This window comes from Patiria miniata, unplaced genomic scaffold (assembly GCF_015706575.1).
Source record: "Patiria miniata isolate m_02_andy unplaced genomic scaffold, ASM1570657v1 HiC_scaffold_10, whole genome shotgun sequence".
In the NCBI taxonomy this organism is placed as follows: Eukaryota; Metazoa; Echinodermata; class Asteroidea; order Valvatida; family Asterinidae; genus Patiria; species Patiria miniata.
The window spans coordinates 4,928,724-4,951,645 of NW_024037048.1; the positions used below are offsets into that span (position 1 = coordinate 4,928,724).

At 41.1% G+C, this 22,922-nt stretch overlaps 3 protein-coding genes across 3 annotated transcripts; all 3 read right to left on the reverse strand.

Moving 5' to 3' along the window:
* Nucleotides 1–347: 347 nt before the first annotated feature.
* On the reverse strand, nt 348–4,277 carry LOC119735986. The gene is made up of 5 exons (XM_038209972.1): nt 4,124–4,277; nt 3,444–3,610; nt 1,882–2,054; nt 1,068–1,252; nt 348–498 (listed from the first exon to the last, which is right to left on the reverse strand). The coding sequence occupies exons 1-5, from the start codon at nt 4,269–4,271 to the stop codon at nt 446–448; spliced, it is 726 nt and encodes a 241-aa protein (XP_038065900.1). The 5' UTR covers nt 4,272–4,277; the 3' UTR covers nt 348–445.
* A 4,043-nt stretch (nt 4,278–8,320) lies between these two features.
* On the reverse strand, nt 8,321–14,810 carry LOC119735979. Its single transcript, XM_038209958.1, has 5 exons — nt 14,561–14,810; nt 11,300–11,466; nt 10,725–10,894; nt 9,961–10,148; nt 8,321–9,123 (listed from the first exon to the last, which is right to left on the reverse strand). The coding sequence occupies exons 1-5, from the start codon at nt 14,721–14,723 to the stop codon at nt 9,068–9,070; spliced, it is 744 nt and encodes a 247-aa protein (XP_038065886.1). The 5' UTR covers nt 14,724–14,810; the 3' UTR covers nt 8,321–9,067.
* A 1,903-nt stretch (nt 14,811–16,713) lies between these two features.
* Nucleotides 16,714–22,709, reverse strand: LOC119735969. Its single transcript, XM_038209949.1, has 5 exons — nt 22,407–22,709; nt 21,608–21,768; nt 19,158–19,327; nt 18,455–18,642; nt 16,714–17,796 (listed from the first exon to the last, which is right to left on the reverse strand). The coding sequence occupies exons 1-5, from the start codon at nt 22,594–22,596 to the stop codon at nt 17,741–17,743; spliced, it is 765 nt and encodes a 254-aa protein (XP_038065877.1). The 5' UTR covers nt 22,597–22,709; the 3' UTR covers nt 16,714–17,740.
* Nucleotides 22,710–22,922: the final 213 nt, after the last annotated feature.

The window sequence follows — 22,922 nt, forward strand, 5'->3', positions numbered from 1 at the left end:
ATCGGGTCGGGTTGACCAGGCCAAACCGTCTCAAAACATAATAGAAATAAATCAAATCCAAACCGAAACCGATCTGAACTCCCTAAAACCGACCCGATCCGACCCGACCAAAAATCAAGGGAAACCGTCCCAAACCGACCCGAAACTGAACCGACCCGAAACAAACCCTAATGTTTGGCTTGGGCAACTGTGTCCGCTTTTTGTGCTTGAACTTATACCCATGTCATGTGAAAATCGTTGTCTCTCGGTATGAAACTGAATCATACCGTATACGGTACTCACAACGTTACCTGGGCCTACATGTTATAGACCGATCGTGATAGACCGCAAACCATTTAGAGAATCGCAAACGCAAAACAGAAACCGACCCAACCCGACTGAAATGATGGACAAACCGACCCGACCCGACCCAAAGTCGGTTTCGGGTCGGGTTTGTACAACACCACTAGGTATCGATTTGGATGGTGAGAAAGTCTGCGAGTCCAACTGTAACATCCCCTGTGAACATAAAAAAAATCGGTAAATTAATATAACATATCTGAAAGGACTGCCATATGATTATTTTGCCTAACAATAAAAAAAACTTCCCCATAACGCGGTGTTTAGGCCTACCCACATACACAAATCAACTGCAATGCAAAACCCGCCGTAAAATTGATACGAATTCGAAGGTGGATATGTCAGCCCGCCCCTCTATCTTTAACCAACCACGCCTTATATAACCGCCATATATCATGGGCCTTATTCACGCGTTGGCCATTTTGGTCGAGTTCCCTGAATGTATTTCATTAATTGTTAACTGTTGAATGGGATGGTGCCAGACTGTTTATGCAGGCACAATGCGGCCTTATTTTACTGTCAATTTTTTTTGTAAATATGACTTAAAACATTTGGGAATGTTTAATTACTAATTTTAAATTATTCGTTGAAGCAGACTGGAATTCATAATAAGTTAAGTTGATTTCATTTCTCTTCGCCAATTAAAAAAAGTAAGATTTTACTAACTTTCAATTCAATACGGGCGACTCGTGAATAAGTCCGATGTAAAGCTAAACCCACCCCCGTACCTGCACCGAGCACGCTATGCCACCGTACTTTACTTTCCAGCCTGCTGTACATGATCGGGTAGGTGTACTCTGTGGCCGGTCGCTCCCATGCGCAATCGATGCTGCTATTGGAGTTGGTCACGACCAACCAGCCTTTATCGACGCCACACCCACCGTAGTTGTTATTAATGACGAAATGCCGATCTCTTTGCATGTCGTGGCAAAAGGATAGAAATGAGAGCTTCTTACAGTGCCCAGAATTGCAAGAAAAGGCCTATATTGCAACAAAGAGAGGCTGCAATATATCACACAAATTCTCTAGAAACGAAACTTCAATTTCGTTTCAAAACATGCCGGGACCTGCTCAATTCTCAATTTCAAATAGCCACCATCATAGGTGCAGAATAATTTAAACTTGTTCCATTCTAATTCGCTCTTATTTCGCTCAATTCCTCTCATGTGGCGATCGGCGTTGTATTAAAAGAGCATAATCGTTTATTATCGCTCATTTTGATGCTGATTTTGACGGAGTTCAACCAAGATCGAGTCTCACATTTACGGAATTCTAGGGGCAACGGAACCGGGGTGTCTAGGTTTTATTTATAGAAATCCATGGCGAGACCCGATATAGAAAGCGCCCGCTGATTGGTCAAAATCTAGAGGTCCAGAGGCGGTTGTCTTGCATAATTAATCAGAAAATCGGCTCACAAGGGTCTATTACATAGACTAAACCCCCCTCCCCGGGGACCCACCGTGACCACTGAAAAAAATCCTGGCTACGCCACTGTTCCCACTTGGTGGCACACTATTCATCGCTTTTATATAATATACTTACTTGGACTTATCCCCTTCAATGCTGAAGTAGTTTGGTGTGGCTGATGAGTTCAAGTCCTGCCAGGGGCTGGAGATGAGGCGCTCTTGGGTGAACCAGCTATGGATATCCGTCCCGGTACCGTTGAATATCAGGTCAACTCTGTCCCCCTCGGAACCATACAGGGACAGGTTCACCTTGACATCAAAACAAAAAATGATAAAAAAGTGCTATGCATGTTATGTGCAAAGCGTTAGCGCCCTATCCCAGTGCGCGTACACAGGCTTGAATTTTTTTGAATTGCACCCAAATGTTAGTGTCTGGCGCCGCCACTGAACGTATTATGTACCCAATGACATGCAGTGTATTACTACGGTGAACTCTGACTATAGAATGATCCAGCATGTAGGAGAGAATGCTAACAAATCACCTTCACATTGTTCCACACTCGATAGTAAATAAAACGAGCATTTCACTTTTATTATTGTTGAAACAACTAACCGTTGAGAAATTAATGCATGCACTGCATGCATACGATGTGCATGACGAACTTGTTGCGTTGCTGAATTTGCACGCATGATATATGTTAAAGGGGCACTGGCGGTCCTGAAATCCCCGAAAATGTCATGTTTTGGATCGTTTATTTATTCTATTTCAAACATCTGGTTCGCTGTTCAAATTCGACGATTATTAACACTAGATTACAGAATGGTGTACCGTATTTTGCACAGGCGGACATTATACCAGTATAATTTTTGGGGGGTGTCACAGCGGGGGGGGGGGGGGGGGGGGGGGGGGGGGGGGGGGGGGGTCGACTTATTTTTTGGAATTTGTATGATAATTTTTTTTTTTGACAGAGCTGGGGGGGGGGGGGGGTTTGACCCCCCCCTCCCTCTGGATCCGCACCTGCCGGTTGTTTACATCGGACACGACGGACTACGAATACGCTTTTCCTGTCGTTAACACTTTCAGTCAATATACGTACGATAGGCCTATGTATATACACAGCACCGTGCTCGCGAACAGCGCGCGGTGACCAATCACCAACGCACAAAATATGGTTTCATACACGTCTTCAAACGGCGACCATTTTACGGAGGAAATCACTAGCATCAAAACAGCTCGAATTTTTGGACCCCGAAATTCGTTCACGCACGCATAATACAGGAATTACATAAAAACGCCCAGTTTTGAATGGAAAGTTGACTTGTGTGGATGCTGATATCCTACTTTTAAATGTTCTTCAGATTTTTTAAGCATCATTTCGTTCAAAGTGCTTTTTGTAGTCCAATTGGGCTGTTCTAGGACCCAGCGTCCCTTTAAGGAATTTATTGAACCGCCGCAGGCTGCGTAGGAACGCTTATTACGTAAATGTTTTGCGCATGAGCAAGAGTGATTATTTTGCACTCTTAGATCATGGGGTGCTTATATCTGTCGTGAATACCAAATTAGGCACCCCACTTAAGCCGCTAGTAGGATGCTTAGATTCAAGTCTGACTTATTCTCTTAAGTTTGTGTTTTGTGAATACGGCCCCAGATGCCATCACGGACAGCATCGACGAACGCCTTAACCAAGGATAACTCACTCGCCTAACGCTCAGTTCTCCACTTTTCCAGCCGTCATGCAGCGATTCATCCCGCCAACTCCCATTGACACCCATCGTGTTGTCGTCCCAAGATGCTGCAGTCCACATGTTGTATAACCCAACTCCTGTCCTCGCCACACCTTTAAAAACCAACTGCCATTCCGAAGCTGAAGCATACATGAAATGATAGCCATAAAGTCGTTATCAAACTAAATTCTTCTTCACCAAGCAAAGACATCCTTAACAAAATACTGGTATCAACAAACAATAAACAGTATTAAAATTATTCTCTTCGATTGATGTTTTCTAAAATTAACGAATTTAACTGGAAACATTTTCCTGCCTTCAACAATTCATCGTCCTCTGACGATTTCAAAAGTTTAGCACTCCAATGGGAATGTTACTAAAAGCCAACCAAAGGGGCCGCCATTGTTGTACGTTTATGCACACAAAACGGCAAGCATGTTGGAGCTCCGGTCAAGTCTGTACTGGCACTGACACCTTTCCATAGGTACGAATTGTAGCACATAAGTTTTGAGCAATGTTTAGTGAGTAACGGGAGAAAAGAAAGAAGAAACTGAGATGGTGCCACTGAGTGAGGTGATGAATAAACAGCAGCACAATATTGCATACTGCTTGGATCTGGTTTTGATTCACAAAAGCATCGCTGCAGCACCTACCGTTCTGGACAACCAGCCCTATGACAGCATCCAGATGGCTGCGAAATGTGTCGAGTTGAGTGTACAGTGGAACGAGAGATGTCTCCAGAGCGGACTTGCAGTCTTCATCGGTGCTTGCGATGGTGCCAATCAGGCTGTTCGGGACCATGACGAGACTAACTAGCAAGCCCAACTTCATCTTGGTCAACAGCAAAAATGTTAACTCAGTTTTACTCGAAAATCAATTTCAGAATTGCACTCTCGTACGTGTATTTCACAGCTCGAATCCTTGAGTCCCTGAACCCGTGCGTGGTTGTTCCTGCGTATCAAAACAACCTGGTGGACTGCCACTTGTACCAGACTTCGGGGTGCGACTGATGACGTTCTTGAGGGGAAGAATCGCCAGGATCGTCCATTTTGCTGTGAAGGTCTATACAAAAATGCGAATCAGCAAACTTGAAATTCGATCATGGTTGATCGATATCCATCGCAACAACAGTGTGATATCAAACCTAATCGCATGTCCATATCTCTCTCCGCGTATTGCGCTATTCCAAGATGCGAGCGCCATTCCAGCTGCTGCGGCCACAGATAGAACTTAAAGCTATAGTCCATCATTTGCAGCCATCCGAAAAGTAACTGGCGTAATTATTGTTGGAAAACAAACTTGGTTGAAAGATAGTGAGGGAACTAAACTCCCTGTGAAATTATCCTTTCTGGGAAGCTGTCATTTTGAAGTAATCAACGAAAGAAGGCATTTCCAACGGTGATTCTCAAGAAGCACCGTAGGAAAATTTAAATTAGAAGTTCGTTTTGTTATTCAGCGCAGCGCGCACAAGTATTGGAACGACGCACACGCGCGCGCGGTTGTTATAATTCGTCGGATCAGTGCGCGACGCCGCGTATAGCTGCAATTCAAAACAATTCAAAACATGATTCAGTAACTTTTGATTTGAAATTGAGATCTTAGAATGCTGCTTTTCTCGGAATGTACAGCTGAAGCTTAGCTGAAACTTCATCAGGTTAGTTGCTCAGTATCCTTCATTAGATTTTGAACACTTTTGTTGCTTCAAACAAACAAAATGCACTAATTACAAATGATGGACTATAGCTTTAAAACGCACTTCCGAAATTACTTCATTCTCTGGGCGCAAACATTTTGAATTTATGTGTGCGTTTGTAGAACACAATCAAAATGCAAGTGTAGCTGGATTAAATTTTAAAAGTGTACTCTAAATGCAACGCGCAAGTAGAAGATACGAAAACAACTTAAAGCGTGTCATGACAGTTCAAAAACGTCACCGCGAAAAGCATCTATCTGCAGCGGAGGGACGCGCACACGTTGCGCTGTTTGCGTAGAGCAAAATGACACGCTCATTTGCTGATCGTGAGTTTCGGTTTTGGGCGCATCGGCTTCGATGACGCACCGGTATGGAATACAAACGCAGATATGCAAATAGCCGTACACAATTTCTAGTACTCTATAGGTTTGTGTACAAACATGGATGCGCCCAGCATCACTTTTCCCTTTGCACTTGAGTTAGCCCTCTGGTACCTAGCTCTATGGTCATCACTCTTTTATGCCAGTTCATAAATGTTTTTTTTTCGTTGAAAAGCGTAATAATGTATAGGAAAAGCTGTGAAACTTATCTGTTTTGTAACTTTCAATTCCCGTCACTCGCTCATCAGGCTCCGTTTTGAATTCATCACAACGGGTCAACTTGCATATCATGCGACGCTCAAATTGTATCCACATGGTCCGCAATGAAAAAAGAAATCACATCCGGTATAGAATGTGTGCATTTCTATGGAAAAGGTCTGTTTATTTTATGGAATGAAAAAAAAAACTTTTCCGGAAATTTTGCTGTAGGAATACGGAACGCTATTTTTTTTGCTGGCAGCAAAATTTCCGGAAATGTTTTTTCATTCCGTAAAATAAACAGACCCTTAGGCCAAAAAAAAAATCTCCGGTTTCTGGTATGCGCGCGCGTCACTGCAGCCATGCGCGTCGGCAAAATGAAAAAGTTTTTTTTTCAATACAAGATGATGTCTCAAAACCGCCAAACTCACTGGTTTGACTGGAATTCTGCTGCTGCACAATTTTAAAGTGTTTTTAGATGGGGTTATGATCTAGAATAAGCTTTATGTGGCCTCTCTGGACTCCCATTATATTTGCACAAAGTTTAGTCGGGCACCATTTGCAGTCATCAGCCGACATTTGAAGCCAAAAAAAAAAAAAAAAACCAGGTAAAAAAAAAAAAAGCCGCGTCGCCGCACCACTTTTGGAGCAAGCTCCGTACCAGAAACCGGAGACTTTTTTTTTTTGGCCTTAACATGAGTTTGGACATGTGTACTCGGTTGTGGGTGAAATAACAATATGTACTTGGATGTACTATATTATGTGTAGGCGTTTGGGCCGATGTGGTTGATTGTAATCACGTTAATTAGCATAATTAATATTTGCATTTACGGAAAGTCCGTAAAATTACGGCGAAAATACGGAATATATCACTTTACGGAGTCTGTAAATTTACGGATTTTTTTTTACAGTGATAGTAGATAAGAGATCCGAAAGCCAGCAAAGTGTGTATGTACCCGACCCCATCGGCGTAACCTGCATGACCATTCCCCAAGAATGTCATCAGGCACTTTACCATGCGCCCACACTGAAAAAGTATTTGGATTAAATTTTAACCAACACTTTGGGTACCGGAATTTGGGTTATATTATTTCAGGTTAAAACAATCAAGGTTAATCTGACGAGTATGGGTTGAAATTCTGGGTTATAAACTGACTTAGTTCAAATTCTGGGTAACAGAAAGTGGGTTATATTTTGGGGTTAAAATGATCGTAATGATAACCCACCTTTTTGTTAAAAGTGGAATTTCCACTGTTGAAATTGTGGGTAATTATTGGGAGGGTTAGATTTCAATTCAGACTGCTGGTTATAACATTTTGGGTAACGAGGTGGCAATGCACTGCAATGGGGCGAATCGGTAAAGGGGCGAAGTGGTTAGGGGCGATGTGACCGATACCCCAAGCGAAGTCTGCATTTACTGATAAGCGCTCCAGGGCGCCATGTTAGATTATGTTTGGCCTCAACGAAATTTATTTAGATAGCGAAAAAAGGATAAAACAATTTATCGTCATTTTTCAATGCTCTCTTTATTTTAGCATGGCCATTTCAAAAAGAAAAATCACTAAGTGCTAAAGCGCGAAAGTTAAAAAAACAAAACAAAACAAAACAAAACATTAAACCATCCAACCCTATAAAACCACTAAAATCCAATTAAATGCTTCCAATGTAATTAAGCCAATTAATTAACTCGCAATATCAAGCAAACAAAAGTCGTTGTTATCCTGTAACAGCATTTGAATTTTTGTACATCAATCTCAAGGACTGTTTGGGGTGACATTAGTCGTAATGCATTCTGCACTCTGACTGGTCCTACCATAAATTGTTTCCATCAATTTCAAAGCGCGAAAGTTAAAAAGTAATACATGAAAGTAAAAAGAAGCATATTCTCCGACAACAATCTCAGGTAAGGCCAAAAAAGTCTTCGGTTTCTGGTATGCGCGCGTCGCCGTAGCCATGCGCGTCGGCAAAATGAAAAAGTTTTTTTTCAATAAAAGATGATTTCTCAAAACCGCCGAACTCACTGGTTTGACTGGAATCCTGCTGCTGCACAATTTTAACGTGTTTTTAGTTGGGGTTATGATCAAGAATAAGCTTTATGTGGCCTCTCCAAACTCCCATATGTTTTCACTAAGTTTAGTCGGGCACCATTTGCATTTGCTGCACCACTTTTTGGGCAAGCTCCATACCAGAAACCGGAGACTTCTTTGGGGGGGTCTAATGTCTGAAGAAAAAAATTCTAACTATTGTTCTAAGCTTTTTTTTAAGTACCATGCTAGAAAAAAATACATGCACTTATAACATTTAAACATCTTGACAACCTAAAAACCTTCTTCCAAGCCAACAACCATATCACCTTTTCCCTGCATTACCTTACCGCATTACCGTGAAAACTGAATTTCCCCATATACGTAGTGTACATTCCATGCATGCATATGAATAATTAATTAGCCATAATGCGAAAACCCTTTAACCTATAGTCATGAAATCTCTTCGGTATATTAATGATAAGTTGTTCTATGCATGTACCGAGTTTCCAATTTTGTCGTCACTCGATGGCCGAGACCTCGGGGGGGGGGGGGGGGGGGGGGGGGGGCTGCGGAATCCGCCCCCGGCTGAGAGATGGTCAAAATAATCCGGCCCTCTTAGGGTTAAGCGCCAAAGATAAAGAAATACATTTAACTATTCTATGAATACACAAATATCCTTTAACCCTATTAAAGGCAGGGCATTATTTGCCAAAAGTCCAAATTATCATATTAATATGGAATTGATTCAAGTAAATAACAGCATAAAACATTATCCGGCGAAAATCGTAGTGCATGGAATACTTGCGATGTAGAGCGATTGTCAACAATTTTGTTCTCGTCGAATACTATATAAACGGGCAAGTCAGCTTATTGATCTCGTGCATACGCTCGGTTAATATACGCAGTTATGTATATTGTTACCTTGACAACGCCAGCAATGACGGCACGGCCTGTCTGTTACCTATGGGTTTTATGCAAAACAAATTACACGAGTTGCATTTTGACACAAAAAATTAAATAGGCCGTCGGTGGAATGATAACTGGTGTATATTTTTAGCCCAAAATCAGACCACTTTTTAAATTTCGGGAAATGCAGATATTGCCTACTAAAAACCTTAAAAAAAAACCAAAATGTAAAACGCTTTCAATAATTAAACACATCAATTTACTTGCAAATTATGTCAAGCAGAGAAGATACATTTTTATGTGTCTATAGCTTTTATACATTCTCTACTGTTTCCATTAATGTCCATGAATTAACTGTATTTTGTTGTTTATTTGGGTTAGCCTTTGTAGTCCCTACTTGGCATCGACATGGATGGTGAGAAAGTCCGCACGTCCCACTGTGACATCACCTGTCAACATTACGAACAATAAAATAAAAGACGTGGTATTTTAATAAAACTCATAAACGACTGGCATATGATCAAAGAGTATAATTATCCCCAGTTAGTTTAGTTGCAGGTGATTTTTGTTCTTGCTGAACGGGAATATGCAGCCACATTATTGGCAGCTAAAGCTTAAAGGGCTATGTAATATAATTATTATTCGAATGCAATCCTTCTTGAAGGTGCGCCTTTGTTTCCCATTTAATTTTACTTTTAAGTTTCATTATTTCCTTTTTCACGGGTATTTTGATACCTTTTTGGATTTATGCCAATGCGAATTTCCACATTTTTGAGGAAAATTTCAAATTAGGCAGACACTCTTATGCCTGAGTTTGTTACATTTCCGCCTGTCCGCAACAATCGGACATGAAAAATCAGACGGGCCTGACCCCCCCCCCCGCAAAATTCCTGGATCCGCCCCTGTCCCCCACACACTTATACAAATCAACCCAATGCGACACCCGCAGTAAAATTGATACGAATTCCATGGTGGACATGTGACCCAGTGGCGCACCCAGGATTTGGCTGGGGGGGGGGGGGGGGGGGGGGCCTCAAACAATTTTCGGGGTGCGGACTATTTTGACGTTGGTGGCGCCACTTACACCCCTATTATACTACTCGAAAATAGGCCACATACATATCACCAAGGTCAAATCGTGGGACTAAAAAAAAATACCGGGGGGGGGGGCTCTAGCCCCCGAGGGCCCCCCTTGGGTGCACCACTAATGTGACCACGCCCCTTGATCGCTAACCGACCACACCTTATATTAGCATCGATTATGTGAAGCAAAACCCAACCCGTACCTGCATTGAGCACGTTATGCCACACTACTTTACTCGCCGACTTGCTGTAGTGTATGATCGGGTAGGGGTGCTCCTCTGACGGGCGCTCCCATTCGCAATCGGTCCCGCTATTGGACTCGGTTACGACCAACCAGCCTTGGTCGATGGAACATCCACCGTAGTTGTTATTAATGAAGAATCGTCGATCTCTTTGCATGTCGTGGCAAAAGGATAGAAATAAGAGCTTCTTACAGTACCCAGAATTGCAAAAAGGCCTATTGCAACAAAAGAGAGGCTGCAATATATCACACAAATTCTCTAGAACGAAACTTTAATTTCGTTCCAGAACATGGACGAGCTCAATTCTCGATTCAATTTCAAAATAGCCATCAGTGGATTTCATTTAAAGTGCAGAATAATTCAAACCTATGGCACTCTAATTCGTCCTTATTCGATAAATTTGTCTCATGTGTCGATTGGCGTTGTATTGAAATAGCATAGTCGTTTTTTATCGTTCATTTCGATGCTGATTTTGATGAAGTTCAACAAATCGAGTCTCACATTTACGGAATCTTTGCCAGGCGTAATGCCCATCAGTATCTCTTTGTCCAATTAGGCCTTGTGCTTCAAACGTGCACTAAGACGAGGGCAGGGCCAGGGCCTGCTCCATCATATTATATTTTTGAAAGTGACAGCTACCTGACCTAAGATCAAAACGATCAGGTCAGGGAACTCATAATGCCCAATCGGTGGCACACTAATCATCGCTTTTGTGTTGTACTTACTCTACTGTATCCCCTTCAACGCCGAAGTAGTTTGGTGTGGATGATTCCACGTCTTCCCAGGGGCTCGAGATGAGGCGTTCTTGGGAGAACCAGTTATGGATATCCGTCCCGGTACCGTCGAATATCAGGTCAACTCTGCGCCCCTTGAAATCACCCACGGACAATTTTACCTTGACACCAAACCATAACGTGAGGAGAAAAATGTGTACTACATGTTCAAAGCTTTGTGAGTATAACTATGTCTGAGATCAAGCATGAGGTTGCGCCTAAATTTAGTGATTTCATCGAGAAAATCATTTCATGCAAAGTCATTCTCTAAAATCATGCTGTGTGAATGTTGAAAGTCACGCACGGTCCCAGGTTCTACTTAACTTCAACCTCGTCCTCGATAGTGGATCATGGGAGAGTAACATTTGGCATCCAAAATCAATTAAAAATATAAAAATAACAAGACCATTTGCTTGCAGTTTTGTAGACATCAGACCATTCAACACCTGATCATGAGAAATGTACACGATTTTTGGAGATAAATTTAAAAAGAATTTAATTAAGCAAATATATAGTCCAGTACTCACTCGCCTAATATTCAGTTCTCCGCTTTTCCAGCCGTCATGCAGCGATTCATCCCGCCAACTCCCACTGACACCCATCGTGTTTTCGTCCCAAGATGCTGTAGTCCACATGTCATATATCCCAAATCCGGTCCCTGCCATACCTTTAAAAACCAACTGCCATTCCGAAGCTGGGACAGCAATGAAACGATAACATCAAGTCTTACCTCCCCAGTGTCCGGTCAATTTATGTTAACCCTAAAAAAGGACCGGGTTATTTTGACCATCTCACAACTGGAAGGAGGGGGTGGATTCCGCCCCCCCCCACTCCAAGATCTCGGCCATCGAGTGACGATAAATTACGAAACTCGGTACATAACATATGCACAGAACAACTTATCATGAACGTACCCAAGACATTTTATGACTATAGGTCAAAGGGTTTGGAATTATGGGTAATTCATTATTCATAATTTTTCACTGCGCGGCAACCCCTAGTCCGAATTTTATGTTTTTTGTATTATAAGATGCGCAAGACTCGAGTCTAAAAAGTAAGAACAGCTCGGGTCGCGAAACAATTGTTTTTGATATGGCTATCATGGAAAAAGTTGAGGGAGGGGGGGGGGCGGATTCCGCCCCGGCCCTTTTAGGGTTAAGACCTAAAACTAATTGCAATAGAAATCATTCAAGCGTCAAACAATTTCAAATAAATACACAAACAATATGTGAAAAATCTAATAGTTTCTATCGAGTGGAAAGGTGTTTTTTCCAAGCACCTTTTGGCAATTAAAATTTGGGACTTTTGTCCTCAATCAATTCGTCTGGCGACTTACTTCAGTATGCATGCCGATATAAGATAATGTTTAGGATTCATGACCAAATGCAAGTGCAGCAGAAGACAGAACATCGGAAACTTAAATAAAAATGAGTGTGTAGAACTTCTTTTTGCCTTTCGCATCAACTTTTACAGTACGCTTTATAGTAAGATGCATACAAGGTTGTAACTTGGTTCACGGTTCTACATTTGGCGGGAGTATTGTCTGTTCCAAGTCATAATTTCATCCAGGGCACTCGGACAGAGTGGACGATATTCCGCGCAATAGTCCGCAAAAAATCCATAGACGAGATAGTGTGACATTTGCAAAAAGGGATATAAAAAATATCATGTTTGATCATACACGTACGAAAAACGATTGGACATACACGGACCGTTTGGAAAGGAAGGCGAAAACCTTATTTAAAGACAGGCGCGGATCCAGAGGGGGGGGGGGGGGGGTCAACCCCCCAGCTCCGTCCCCAAAAAAATTATCATACACATTCATAAAAAAATCAGTCGAAACACCCCAACCCCCCCCCCCAATAAAAATTATACTGGTATAATGTCCGCCTGTTGAAAATACGGTACCCATTATGTAATCTAGTGTTAATAATCGTCGAATTTGAACAGCGCCCCCTATTGAAATATGGTACCAGCCCCCCCCCCCCCCCCTCTGCGAAAATTCCTGGATCCGCCCCTGACAATGTCGATGACGAACACATGTTTTGGATATTTGGTAAAGAAAATGCAAAAAATACTCGGCTCGGATTCTGATGCTTACACAATTTGAGAAACTGATGTAGTTTCGTACATGAGCTCTGCATGCACATCGCACATTTCCCATAAATAATTTAATCACCTAAATCGAGATGATCCTTCGTTATAAAAATAAGGTTTGATTGATACATTTACTGGCCAAAAGTGACATTAAATAAATTTACTACGCCAGACAAGCATACTCGAGTCCCGACGAAATGATTCTTTGGATGAACCGACCTCCCGTTTCGCTCACAACCGTCGCCCTGCAAACAGGACGCTGGGATACTCTGATGAGCTTCACAGAATCTTGTGAAGGAAGTGGCCTATGACCTATGTATAAAGCATCTGGTTGCAGCTGTTCAAGACTGCAGCTACACAATGTGCACAAATGCTATTCGAAAACATCCAATAGAATTGCCCACATTCCATACCGGATGTGATTTCTGTTTCTCTGCGGACCATGTAAACCAAATTTTGAGCGTCGCATAATGCAATCCGACCGTTTTTGATTCGAAACGGAGCCTGAGCAAGTGACAGGAATTGTAAATTTACAACACAGATAAGCTTTACATAATTTCCTACATTATTACGCTTTTCAACAAGAAAAAAACATCTCTAAAATGGAATAAAAGAGTAATGAATCAGTCTTAACGGCCGATTCAAACCTTGCAGAGTCATGACCTTGATGACGCACAGGTCACTGGTCACGCAAAATCCAACCAATCAGAGCGTGAATTCATCAGAGTATCCCAGCGTACTGTTTGCAGGGCGGGGGGTACGAGCGAAACCTCCCGTATTACTTTGACAAATTGAACGCAATGGCAAGCGGACAGGGAGGTTGGTTTAAACCCCCTCCACCCTTGCGAAATCATCTGCGGAGTCGTCTGCTGTGATCAGTCGTGTTTACGTTTCGCAAAGTCTCATGCGTGATGCTGAACGGATTTTCTGTTGGGTAACGGACGCAAAAGAAAACATGGCGCCCTCCATACGAATGTTTACGCATGATAAAAAATTAGTCGCGAAAAAGTGAATAAAAACACTCTTTTACTATTTTAAGTTTTAGTATGTTAAACAGCGATACATCCTTCGCGTGAGAGTGTTAAAATAAATTCTATTGCAATAAGTTCTAGGTCAGGTCCTGTTTTAAGTTGACCGGACTACAACCAGAGTCGTTCTTAACACTGATTATTGTCCAACAATAAACAGAAGTATAAAAATGACCCTCTTTAATTTCTGATTTCTAAACTTAAAGATATTAACAAAACTATTTTCTCGCTTCAATATTCTAGTTCTCAAGTAAGATCTTAATACGTTTTTACTTTGACTACTAGTTTCCAAAACCATCCATTGCTCTCATCCTTAAATCTCAAACGGTACGATACTTTTGACAGAAAAGGCTTGCGTGTTCATGATGGCAAGATGGTAGCGACGAGTGTTCATTGTTTCACTCATGAAAATGGAACATTTGTAGGAAGACATTTTTTTGAACCGCCGCTTGCACTTATTTCCTGCAATACAAGTACCACTAGCAACTAAAAAGCACATTATCTGCGAGCCATCTTGAAAGAGTAAGATAGAGAATGATAAAAGAAATTGCTCTCTTGTTGCCGTGATAAATATAAAAGCAGAGAACGTACGTAGCACACTGCTCCATTAGACTCTGCCTGTGCCTAATAAAGTATCTTTGAATTAGCACCTTTATACCGTACCTTTACAAGTAAGCGCTTTGACCGCATCCAGTTGGTGCCGAAAGGTATCGAGTTGACTGTACAACGGACGGAGAGCTTGGTCAAGAGTTGACTCACCAATCACGGCACCAATCAGCCAGCACTGGGCCACCACTGCTAACGTAGCTACCAGAACGACTTTCATCTTGGCAACGAGAGATTCAAAATGTTAACAATGTTCCCTGATCAATACAGAGTCGCGCTTTTATAGCTCTACCTCCTACCTGGAAGCCTTGACCCTGAGGCTCTCAGACATGGGGACTGTCACGTATACCACTTTACGGAAGCATAATGCTGCCACATAAGAAAACAATTTTTTATTAGTTTTTGTTATCAGGAGAGGTTTTGTGATAACAAAAAGATTTTTGGGTATAAAATTATAAGGAAAAGCTACAACGAACAATTTTATAAGGAAAAGTTTTAATTCAGGTAAGTTATTTTCTTGTGTGGCAGAAATACGCTTCCGTACCGCTAATATGTTTCAGGCCACTGTATTTTCCACATCGCATTCTTCACTACAGGCGCTTATAGTAAAGTGCCCGGTGACGTTCTTGCGGAAAGGTATACGCCATGCAGGTTGAATCGGCGGGGTTGTCCATACACTTTACTTAGAACTTAGAACTGTAAGTACGCCCATTGCCACTGTGTGGGAACAAGCTGACTAGACCTAGCCGTAGCCGGCAGGACACACGGCCTTTTATTGAATGCCACGGATATTGCGTGTTTTTTTTTCATGGCGATGTGAAACACCCCGTGGACTTGAGCGTGAATGATCGTGAATAACCCACCTATTTGTTAAAAGTGGAATTTCCGCTGTTGAAATTGTGGGTAATTATTGGGAGGGTTAGATTTTAATTCAGACTGTGATTATAACATTTTTGGTAAGGAGGTGGCAATTGGTAAAGGGGCGAAGTGGTTAGGGGCGATGTGACCGATACCCCGAGCGAAGTCTGCATTTACTGATAAGCGCTCCAGTGCGCCATGTTAGATTATGTTTGGCCTGAACAAAATTTATTTAGATAACGAAAAAAGGATAACAACAATTTATCATCATTTTTCAATGCTCTCTTTATTTTAGCATGGCCATTTCTAAAAAAAAATTCACTAAGTGCTAAAGCGCAAAAGTTAAAAAACAAAACAAAACAAAACATTAAACCATCCAACCCTACTAAAAGCCGCAACAATAAAATCCAATTAAATGCTTCCAATGCAATTAAGCCAATTAATTAACTCGCAATATCAAGCAAACGAAAGCCGTAGTTATCCTGTAACAGCATTTGAGTTTGTGTACAACAATCTCAAGCACTGTCTGGGGTGACACTAGTTGTAATGCATTCTGCACTCTGACTGGTCCTACCAAAATTTGTTTCCATCAATTTCAAAGCGCGAAAGTTAAAAAGTAATACATGAAAGTTAAAAAGTAGCATATTCTCCGACAACAATCTCAAGTAAGGCCAAAAAAAGTCTCCGGTTTCTGGTATGCGCGCGTCGCCGTAGCCATGCGTGTTGGCAAAATGAAAAAAAGAATCAATAAAAGATGATTTGTCAAAACCGCCAAACTCACTGGTTTGACTGGAATCCTGCTGCTGCACAATTTTAACGTGTTTTTAGACCGGGGTTATGATCGAGAATAAGCTTTATGTGGCCTCTCCGGACTCCCATATATTTGCACTAAGTTTAGTCGGGCACCATTTGCAGTCATCAGCCGACATTTGAAGCAAAAAAATCAGGTAAAAAAAGAAAGTCGCGTCGCCGCACCACTTTTTGGGCAAGCTCCATACCAGAAACCGGAGACTTTTTTGGGGGGTCTAATGTCTGAAGATAAAATATTCTAACTATTGTTCTAAGCTTTTTTAAGTACCACGCTAGAAAAAAATACATGCACTTATATCATTTAAACATCTTGACAACCTAAAAACCTTCTTCCAAGCCAACAACCATATCACCTCTTTCCTGCAACACCTTTTAAAGAGTTTATCTCTGAAATGCGATATATATATATATGACGAGAAAAGAAAATAAGTGAACAAGTTACACAGTTGTGAAAACGTATAGAGCATTCACAGCATATAACAGCTGTTTCTAAACTGCGTTTTTCACTTTACTGTAGAACCTTTTCTTAGGTTGTGCTTAGCTATTATAACAGCCGTCGAAACTCTGTGCAACCAGGAGAAGATGGGACTGAAAAAGGTAGCGATTATCGCGTTTTGGAAACAAATTCTCTTCTTTTGTAAATTCTTTTACAGCAATGTCAAGCACCGATGTTCCTTCTAGTCGGTTATTCCATGATTGATATATACAGGGTGTCCCAATAGAAGGTCCCTCTCAGGGTTGTGGTAAAATTCGGAAAAAAAATGAAATGCTATCTCTACTTTTCTTAATAATTGTGAAGCATATATTTCTTGCACTATTTTCTGTAAATATTTCCATCGCGTGCGGTTCACCGATTTCGCAATAAAGGCTATTGCTTTTTTATTAAATTATTAAACTAAACAGGAGGAATATAAAAGGCAGGGGACATCATTTTGCAAACGTCCATATTGCCAAATTACTAAAGAATTGACTAAAGTAAATTACAGCATGACAAAATTATCCTGCGAAAATCATAGTTCATAGTTCACTCACAATGTCAGAATTTTCCCCCTAACATCTGCCAACGGTAGCAAGTCAGCTTGCTGATCTCGTGCGTAGTATACGCTTGGTTAAAAGCAGCTACATATTGTACATGTATTTTTCCCTTGACACCGCCGGCAGCAAGGCACGGCCTGCCTGTGACCTATGGGTTTTATGCAAAATAATTTCTGTGAGTTGCATTTTGACAGTTGAAAACGAAGGGGCTTTTCCCCTCCCCCACCCTCCATTTTCTGCCACCGATGGACAAAATACATTCAACAGGTCAGTGGAACAATAGCGGCTATACAGCTCTGACTTCTAGCACCAAATCAGACCATTTTTACCGAAAGTGTAAATGATGTCTATTACCTTTCAAAGCATATAAAAAACTTGTACAATTCTTTTAATAAAACACAGCAATTATAACTCGCAAACTACGCTGAGCAAAAAAAAAAAAGCGTTCTTTCTGAAACTACTTGTTTCCGTCAATTTCAATGAATTACAGAGAATCTTTGTTTTTTGTTTTGTTTGAGTTAGCCTTGGCTATCTCTACTCGGCATCGACGTGGATGGTGAGAAAGTCTGCGCGTCCAACTGTAACGTCAGCTGTCAACATTAAGAGAAAAAAGACATGGTATTTTACTAAAAATCTCAAACGACTGCCATAGGATCAAAGGGTTTATAGTTATCCACAGTAAGTTAAGTTGCAGGTGATTATTTTAATTAACGCTTGCCGAACGGGCATCTGTAGCCCCATTTTGGCAACTACAGCAGCTTTAAACGACAGGCCATTATGTGCCAAATCTAGCACCAAAGCAGACCACGTTTATAGAAAGTGTAAATGTTTTCTATTACCTGTAAAAGCCTTTTAAAACGTGTACAATTCTTTCACAGCAATTAATTCGCAAATTACGCTAAGCAAAAAACAAATAATAACTTTCTTTCTGAAACTACTTTCTTTGCGCCAATTTCAATGAACTACAGGGAATCTTTGTTGTTTGTTTGAGTTCATAGCCTTCGCAATGCCTTCTCGGCATCGATGCAGATTGTGAGAAAGGGAACATAGTTATATGCACATTTAGTTTATACTTAAGGTGATTTTTTTTTATTAACGCTTGCCGAACGGGCATCTGTAGCCCCATTATTGACAATTAAAGCTTTAAAGGACTTGCCATTATATGTATTTCAAACCGAAAACCGGGGAAGCCATGGACATCAACGAAATAAAACACCACCAAAAATTAACAAAAAACAAAGCGTATACCTGCATTGACCACGTTATTCCACAGTACTTTAGTCGCCAACCTGCTGTACACAATAACCGGGTAGGGGTGCTCTGTGGACGGTCGCTCCCATCCGCAGTCGTACCTGACTTGGGACTCGGTCACGCACAACCAGCCTTGGTCGTTGCCACATCCACCGTGGTTGTTACTCATGTAGAATCGTCGATCTCTGTGCATGTCGTGGCAAAAGGATAGAATTAAAAAACTGCTGACATTTCACAGAACTGCACGTAGGCCTATTGCAACAAAAGCCAGGCTGCAATTTCTTACTTGACGTTACTACTGTCATCTCAGCAGCCTATGGTGGTATATAATCAAGTGGATACCTAATTGTCACTACTTTTCCAAATAACCAAACATTGGTAATACAATGTAAACCAGTCGCTACAAAATGAATAGTGTCTTTTTCGTTTCCGAACATTTTAGGTTCATCAAATCGAGTCTCACTTAAAACCCCCAAAATATTTACCAGGCGCAATGCCAAGTATCTCTATTTCATTTAAAGTCCATTTATATTTTGTGCTTCAAACGTGCACTCACACGAGGGCAGGGCTTGCTCCGTCATGTTATAACTTATGTTTTAATGTGACAGCTACCTGACCTAGCATCGAGACGATCAGGTCAGGGAACTCATAACGCCCACTTGGTGGCACACTGTTTGCTTCTACATGTACATGTACTTACTCCAGTGTGTACCCTTCAATGCCGAAGAAGTTTGGTGTAGATAATTCCACGTCTTCCCAGGGGCTTGAGATGAGGCGCTCTTGGGAGAACCAGTTATGGATATCCGTCCCGGTACCGTTGAATATCAGGTCAGCTCTGCGCCCCTCGAAATCACGCAGGGACAGTTTTACCTTGACATAAAAAACACGAGAAAAACAGGTATTCTGCAAGTGCAAAGCTTTGTAGTCCAGTAGCTAAAGAAGAATCGTGACACGCCGGATTAAAGCACCAAATTTACTGACTATTACTGTATAGGTCCATAGAAGAAACTCTCGACGGGGTGTCCGGTTGCGAATGTTTTTTTTTCTCCCAAACGTCATCCACATATGGGTGTACGCAATGGCGTTTTGGACTAACTTTTATAAAAACATGAGAAGAAAATATAAAATTAGAAAAAACGTGAATTTGAACGTTATGAGATTTTGACTTTATTTCCCTTTTAAAAAAAATCCTCCAAAGCCTCAGGTTAGAAAAGGAAAAAAAAATCGGGTGCAAAACCAAGATCTGAACCTGTAACCTTGCGGTGCAAAATCCTACCCTCTATCGAGCTGTCGCACTGCTCGTCAAACGAAGGGAAACAAATACCTGCGTGTGAATCATAAAAGTATCGTAGAGGGCGCTGAACAACTATGTATGGGGATGTGGTTTGGGAGAAAAAAATTCGCTGCCTGGTTTTGGTGGCCTAGGTCAAGGTCAGGCCAAGGTCAAAATTCATTGTGTACCATACTGTATTTGGTCTTGTGAATTTCCACATAGGTCTGAAATTTTAAGTTCTGAATTGCATAAAGGACGTCCTTGGAATATCAGAAAAAAATCTACCATATTAGAAAAAAAGTTCCGTAAAAAAAGTGCCCATTTAAATAGTAGAGTTTATTTCATTCCGAGAAATACGTAGTCATGCTGTTCAGCACTTAAAAAAAAAGAAAGCTTTCTGTAACTTCACTCTTGGAGAAAAACATGCCTTTTCTTGTTCATTATAACTTTGATATGAGAATAATTACAAGCATAGATGAGGCTTTTCCTCTGATGTATTCCTTAGCTTATACCTTATTAATTATCTAATTAAGCGTTTGTTTGCTTCATATGCTGATTTGAAGTTGTTATGTCTGTGTATGTACATAATATACACATCACATTCATTAAAGTCACAAGGAAAGGTGTACGAAAGTGTACAATCAGTTTTAGTATTCCAATTTCCCCTGAAAACCGATTGGTCCAGTTGAATAGCTTGGTCCTGTTGTAATACTAGTTACCCTGCAGTGTGAAAGGTACGTGTATATGAGAAATCTCAGTACAGCATTCATATACATACACTCATTTGTTATGCTCACAAGTTTTTATTTTCTGATTGACATCATATATTCAGTACTACTTCCGTGGCCTTCAGTAGAAACTCAAGAGAATGCAATGCACGATTACAGTCATTCCTCATCAATAGCCTAATTGTATCATGATAATTTCAGCAACTTATATTTACGGATGTCTTAATGGAATGAAATCTTCTTTTGAATTGTTGTTCTTATACCATTATCTTTTGTGATCAAGACACACATCAAGGTGTAGGACATAATATCAGCACAGGTACGACCAATTTCGAGCGTTTCACAAAGCAGTGTGCCACCAAGAGTTTGGCAGGGGAGTCAATTTTTCAAGTTTACTTGGGCTAATTTGTTAAGGATTGGGGCATAGCGTTCTGCCACCTTACAAAAAACACCATATTGATACAAAGAAAAGAAAGGGCAAAAAGATACTCGAATCATACGCTTACGAAACAACTCACCGGACAAGCTAACAATTTCAAATAGCCCGCGCTGCGATTTTCTCCCACAAATGCACTGGGAAAAATGAACTCTCCGTGGCAAACTCCTGGTGGTTTTTCTAATATGATAGGTTATATTTATTGCCAGAACATCCTATAAGGCTATTCCGACTCAAATTTAAGACTTTTGTGGAAATTCATTACACCCATAAACAATGTGAACTTTGACCTTGATCAGACCTTGACCTATGCCACCAAAACCGGGCACCTCCCTTTTTTATGTCTTCTAGGGACTTATACATATACAGTGCATGTTATAAATTTGGTGCTTTAACCCGGCGTGTCACGATCTTATCCAAAATTGGTTCTAGGCCACCGCGAGCATGCATGTCTTGATCAGGTCAAGCATGGTGTTGTGCTTAAATTTAATGATTTCATCGAGAAAATCATTTCATGCAAGTCACGCACGATCCCATGTTCTACTAAACTTCAACCTCGTTCTCGATAGTGGATCATTGGATAGTAACATTTGGCATCCCATAATCAATAAAAAACGAACCAGAGCGTTTGCTTGCGATTTTGCAAACATCAAACTATTTCACACCTGCTTATCATACATTTTGGAGATGCAAAAGAAAAGTCCAACACTCACTCGCCTAACGTTCAGTTCTCCACTTTGCCATCCATCACGCAGCGATTCATCCCGCCAATTCCCACCAACACCCATCGTGTTTTCGTCCCAAGATGCTGCAGTCCACAAGCTGTACAACCCAACTCCGGTCCCTGCCACACCTTTAAAAACCAACTGCCATTCTGGAAATGAAGCATAAATTAAACAATAATGTAAAAGTTTTAATCCAGCTCAATTCTTCCTCACCAAGCAAAGTCGTCCTTGACAAATACCGATATTACCAAACAGTAAACAGTAGTATAAATATCACCCTCTTTAATTTATTTTTTTGAATTAAAATTAACGAAAGTGACGGAAACCATTTTCCTGCTTCAATAATTCATCGTCCTCTGACGGTTCCAAAGTTCTAGTTCTCCAATAAGATCTTGATTGGGATTATATTGTGACCTTTGGTTTCCTAAACTTTAACCACCGCTCTTATCCGCTAATGTCAGGTGGTGCTATACTCGTGCTCATATGCAGGTAGCGAAAAACGGCAAGCATGTAATAATGACAAATCGGGGAGGAAAAATGATTTGTGTTTTGTTCTTGGAGCTAATAAACCCACATTACGTCCGGGCAGTTTGTACTGGCATTGGCACCTACGGGCATCACAAGTTGCAACTAATTAAAGCCCATTATTTTTGAGCAATCTTGAATGTTTAACTGGGAAAGAAAAATATTGAGATTGTGTGCGGTGGTGAATAAACAGCAGCACAATTGCACACTGCTCGGATCTGCCCAAGATTCACAATATCGAAAGTCTCTCTGCAACACCTACCTTTCTTGCAAGGGACACGGACAAGCGCTTTGACAGCATCCAGTTGGTACCGAAAGGTGTCGATTTGACTGTACAACGGACGGAGAGCTATGTCCAGAGCTGACTCCGAGTCTTCAACGGCGTGTGCGATGGTGCCAATCAGGCTGTACTGGCCCACCATGACGAGACTAACTACCAAAACCAACTTCATCTTGGTCAACAACGATTCAAAATGTTTACCGTGTTCGTGTATCGATCTCAGAATTGCGCTTTTACAGGTTTATTTCTCAGCTCGAATCCTTCGTTCCCTAAACATGTACGTGGTTGTTCCTGCGTAGCAAAAAGAAAATGGCGGACTGCCACGTATTCCACTTTACGGAATGGTATTACTGCCACATCAGCAAAGTTGCCTTTGTTATATTAAAGGCAAGGTTTTTTTTTTAAACGAAAGCTTAGGCCAAAAAAAAAATTAAGTCGGTCTCTGGTCAGCGCGCGCGTCGATTTTAATCAAGCGCGTCGATCTTTTTTTCCCCAAAA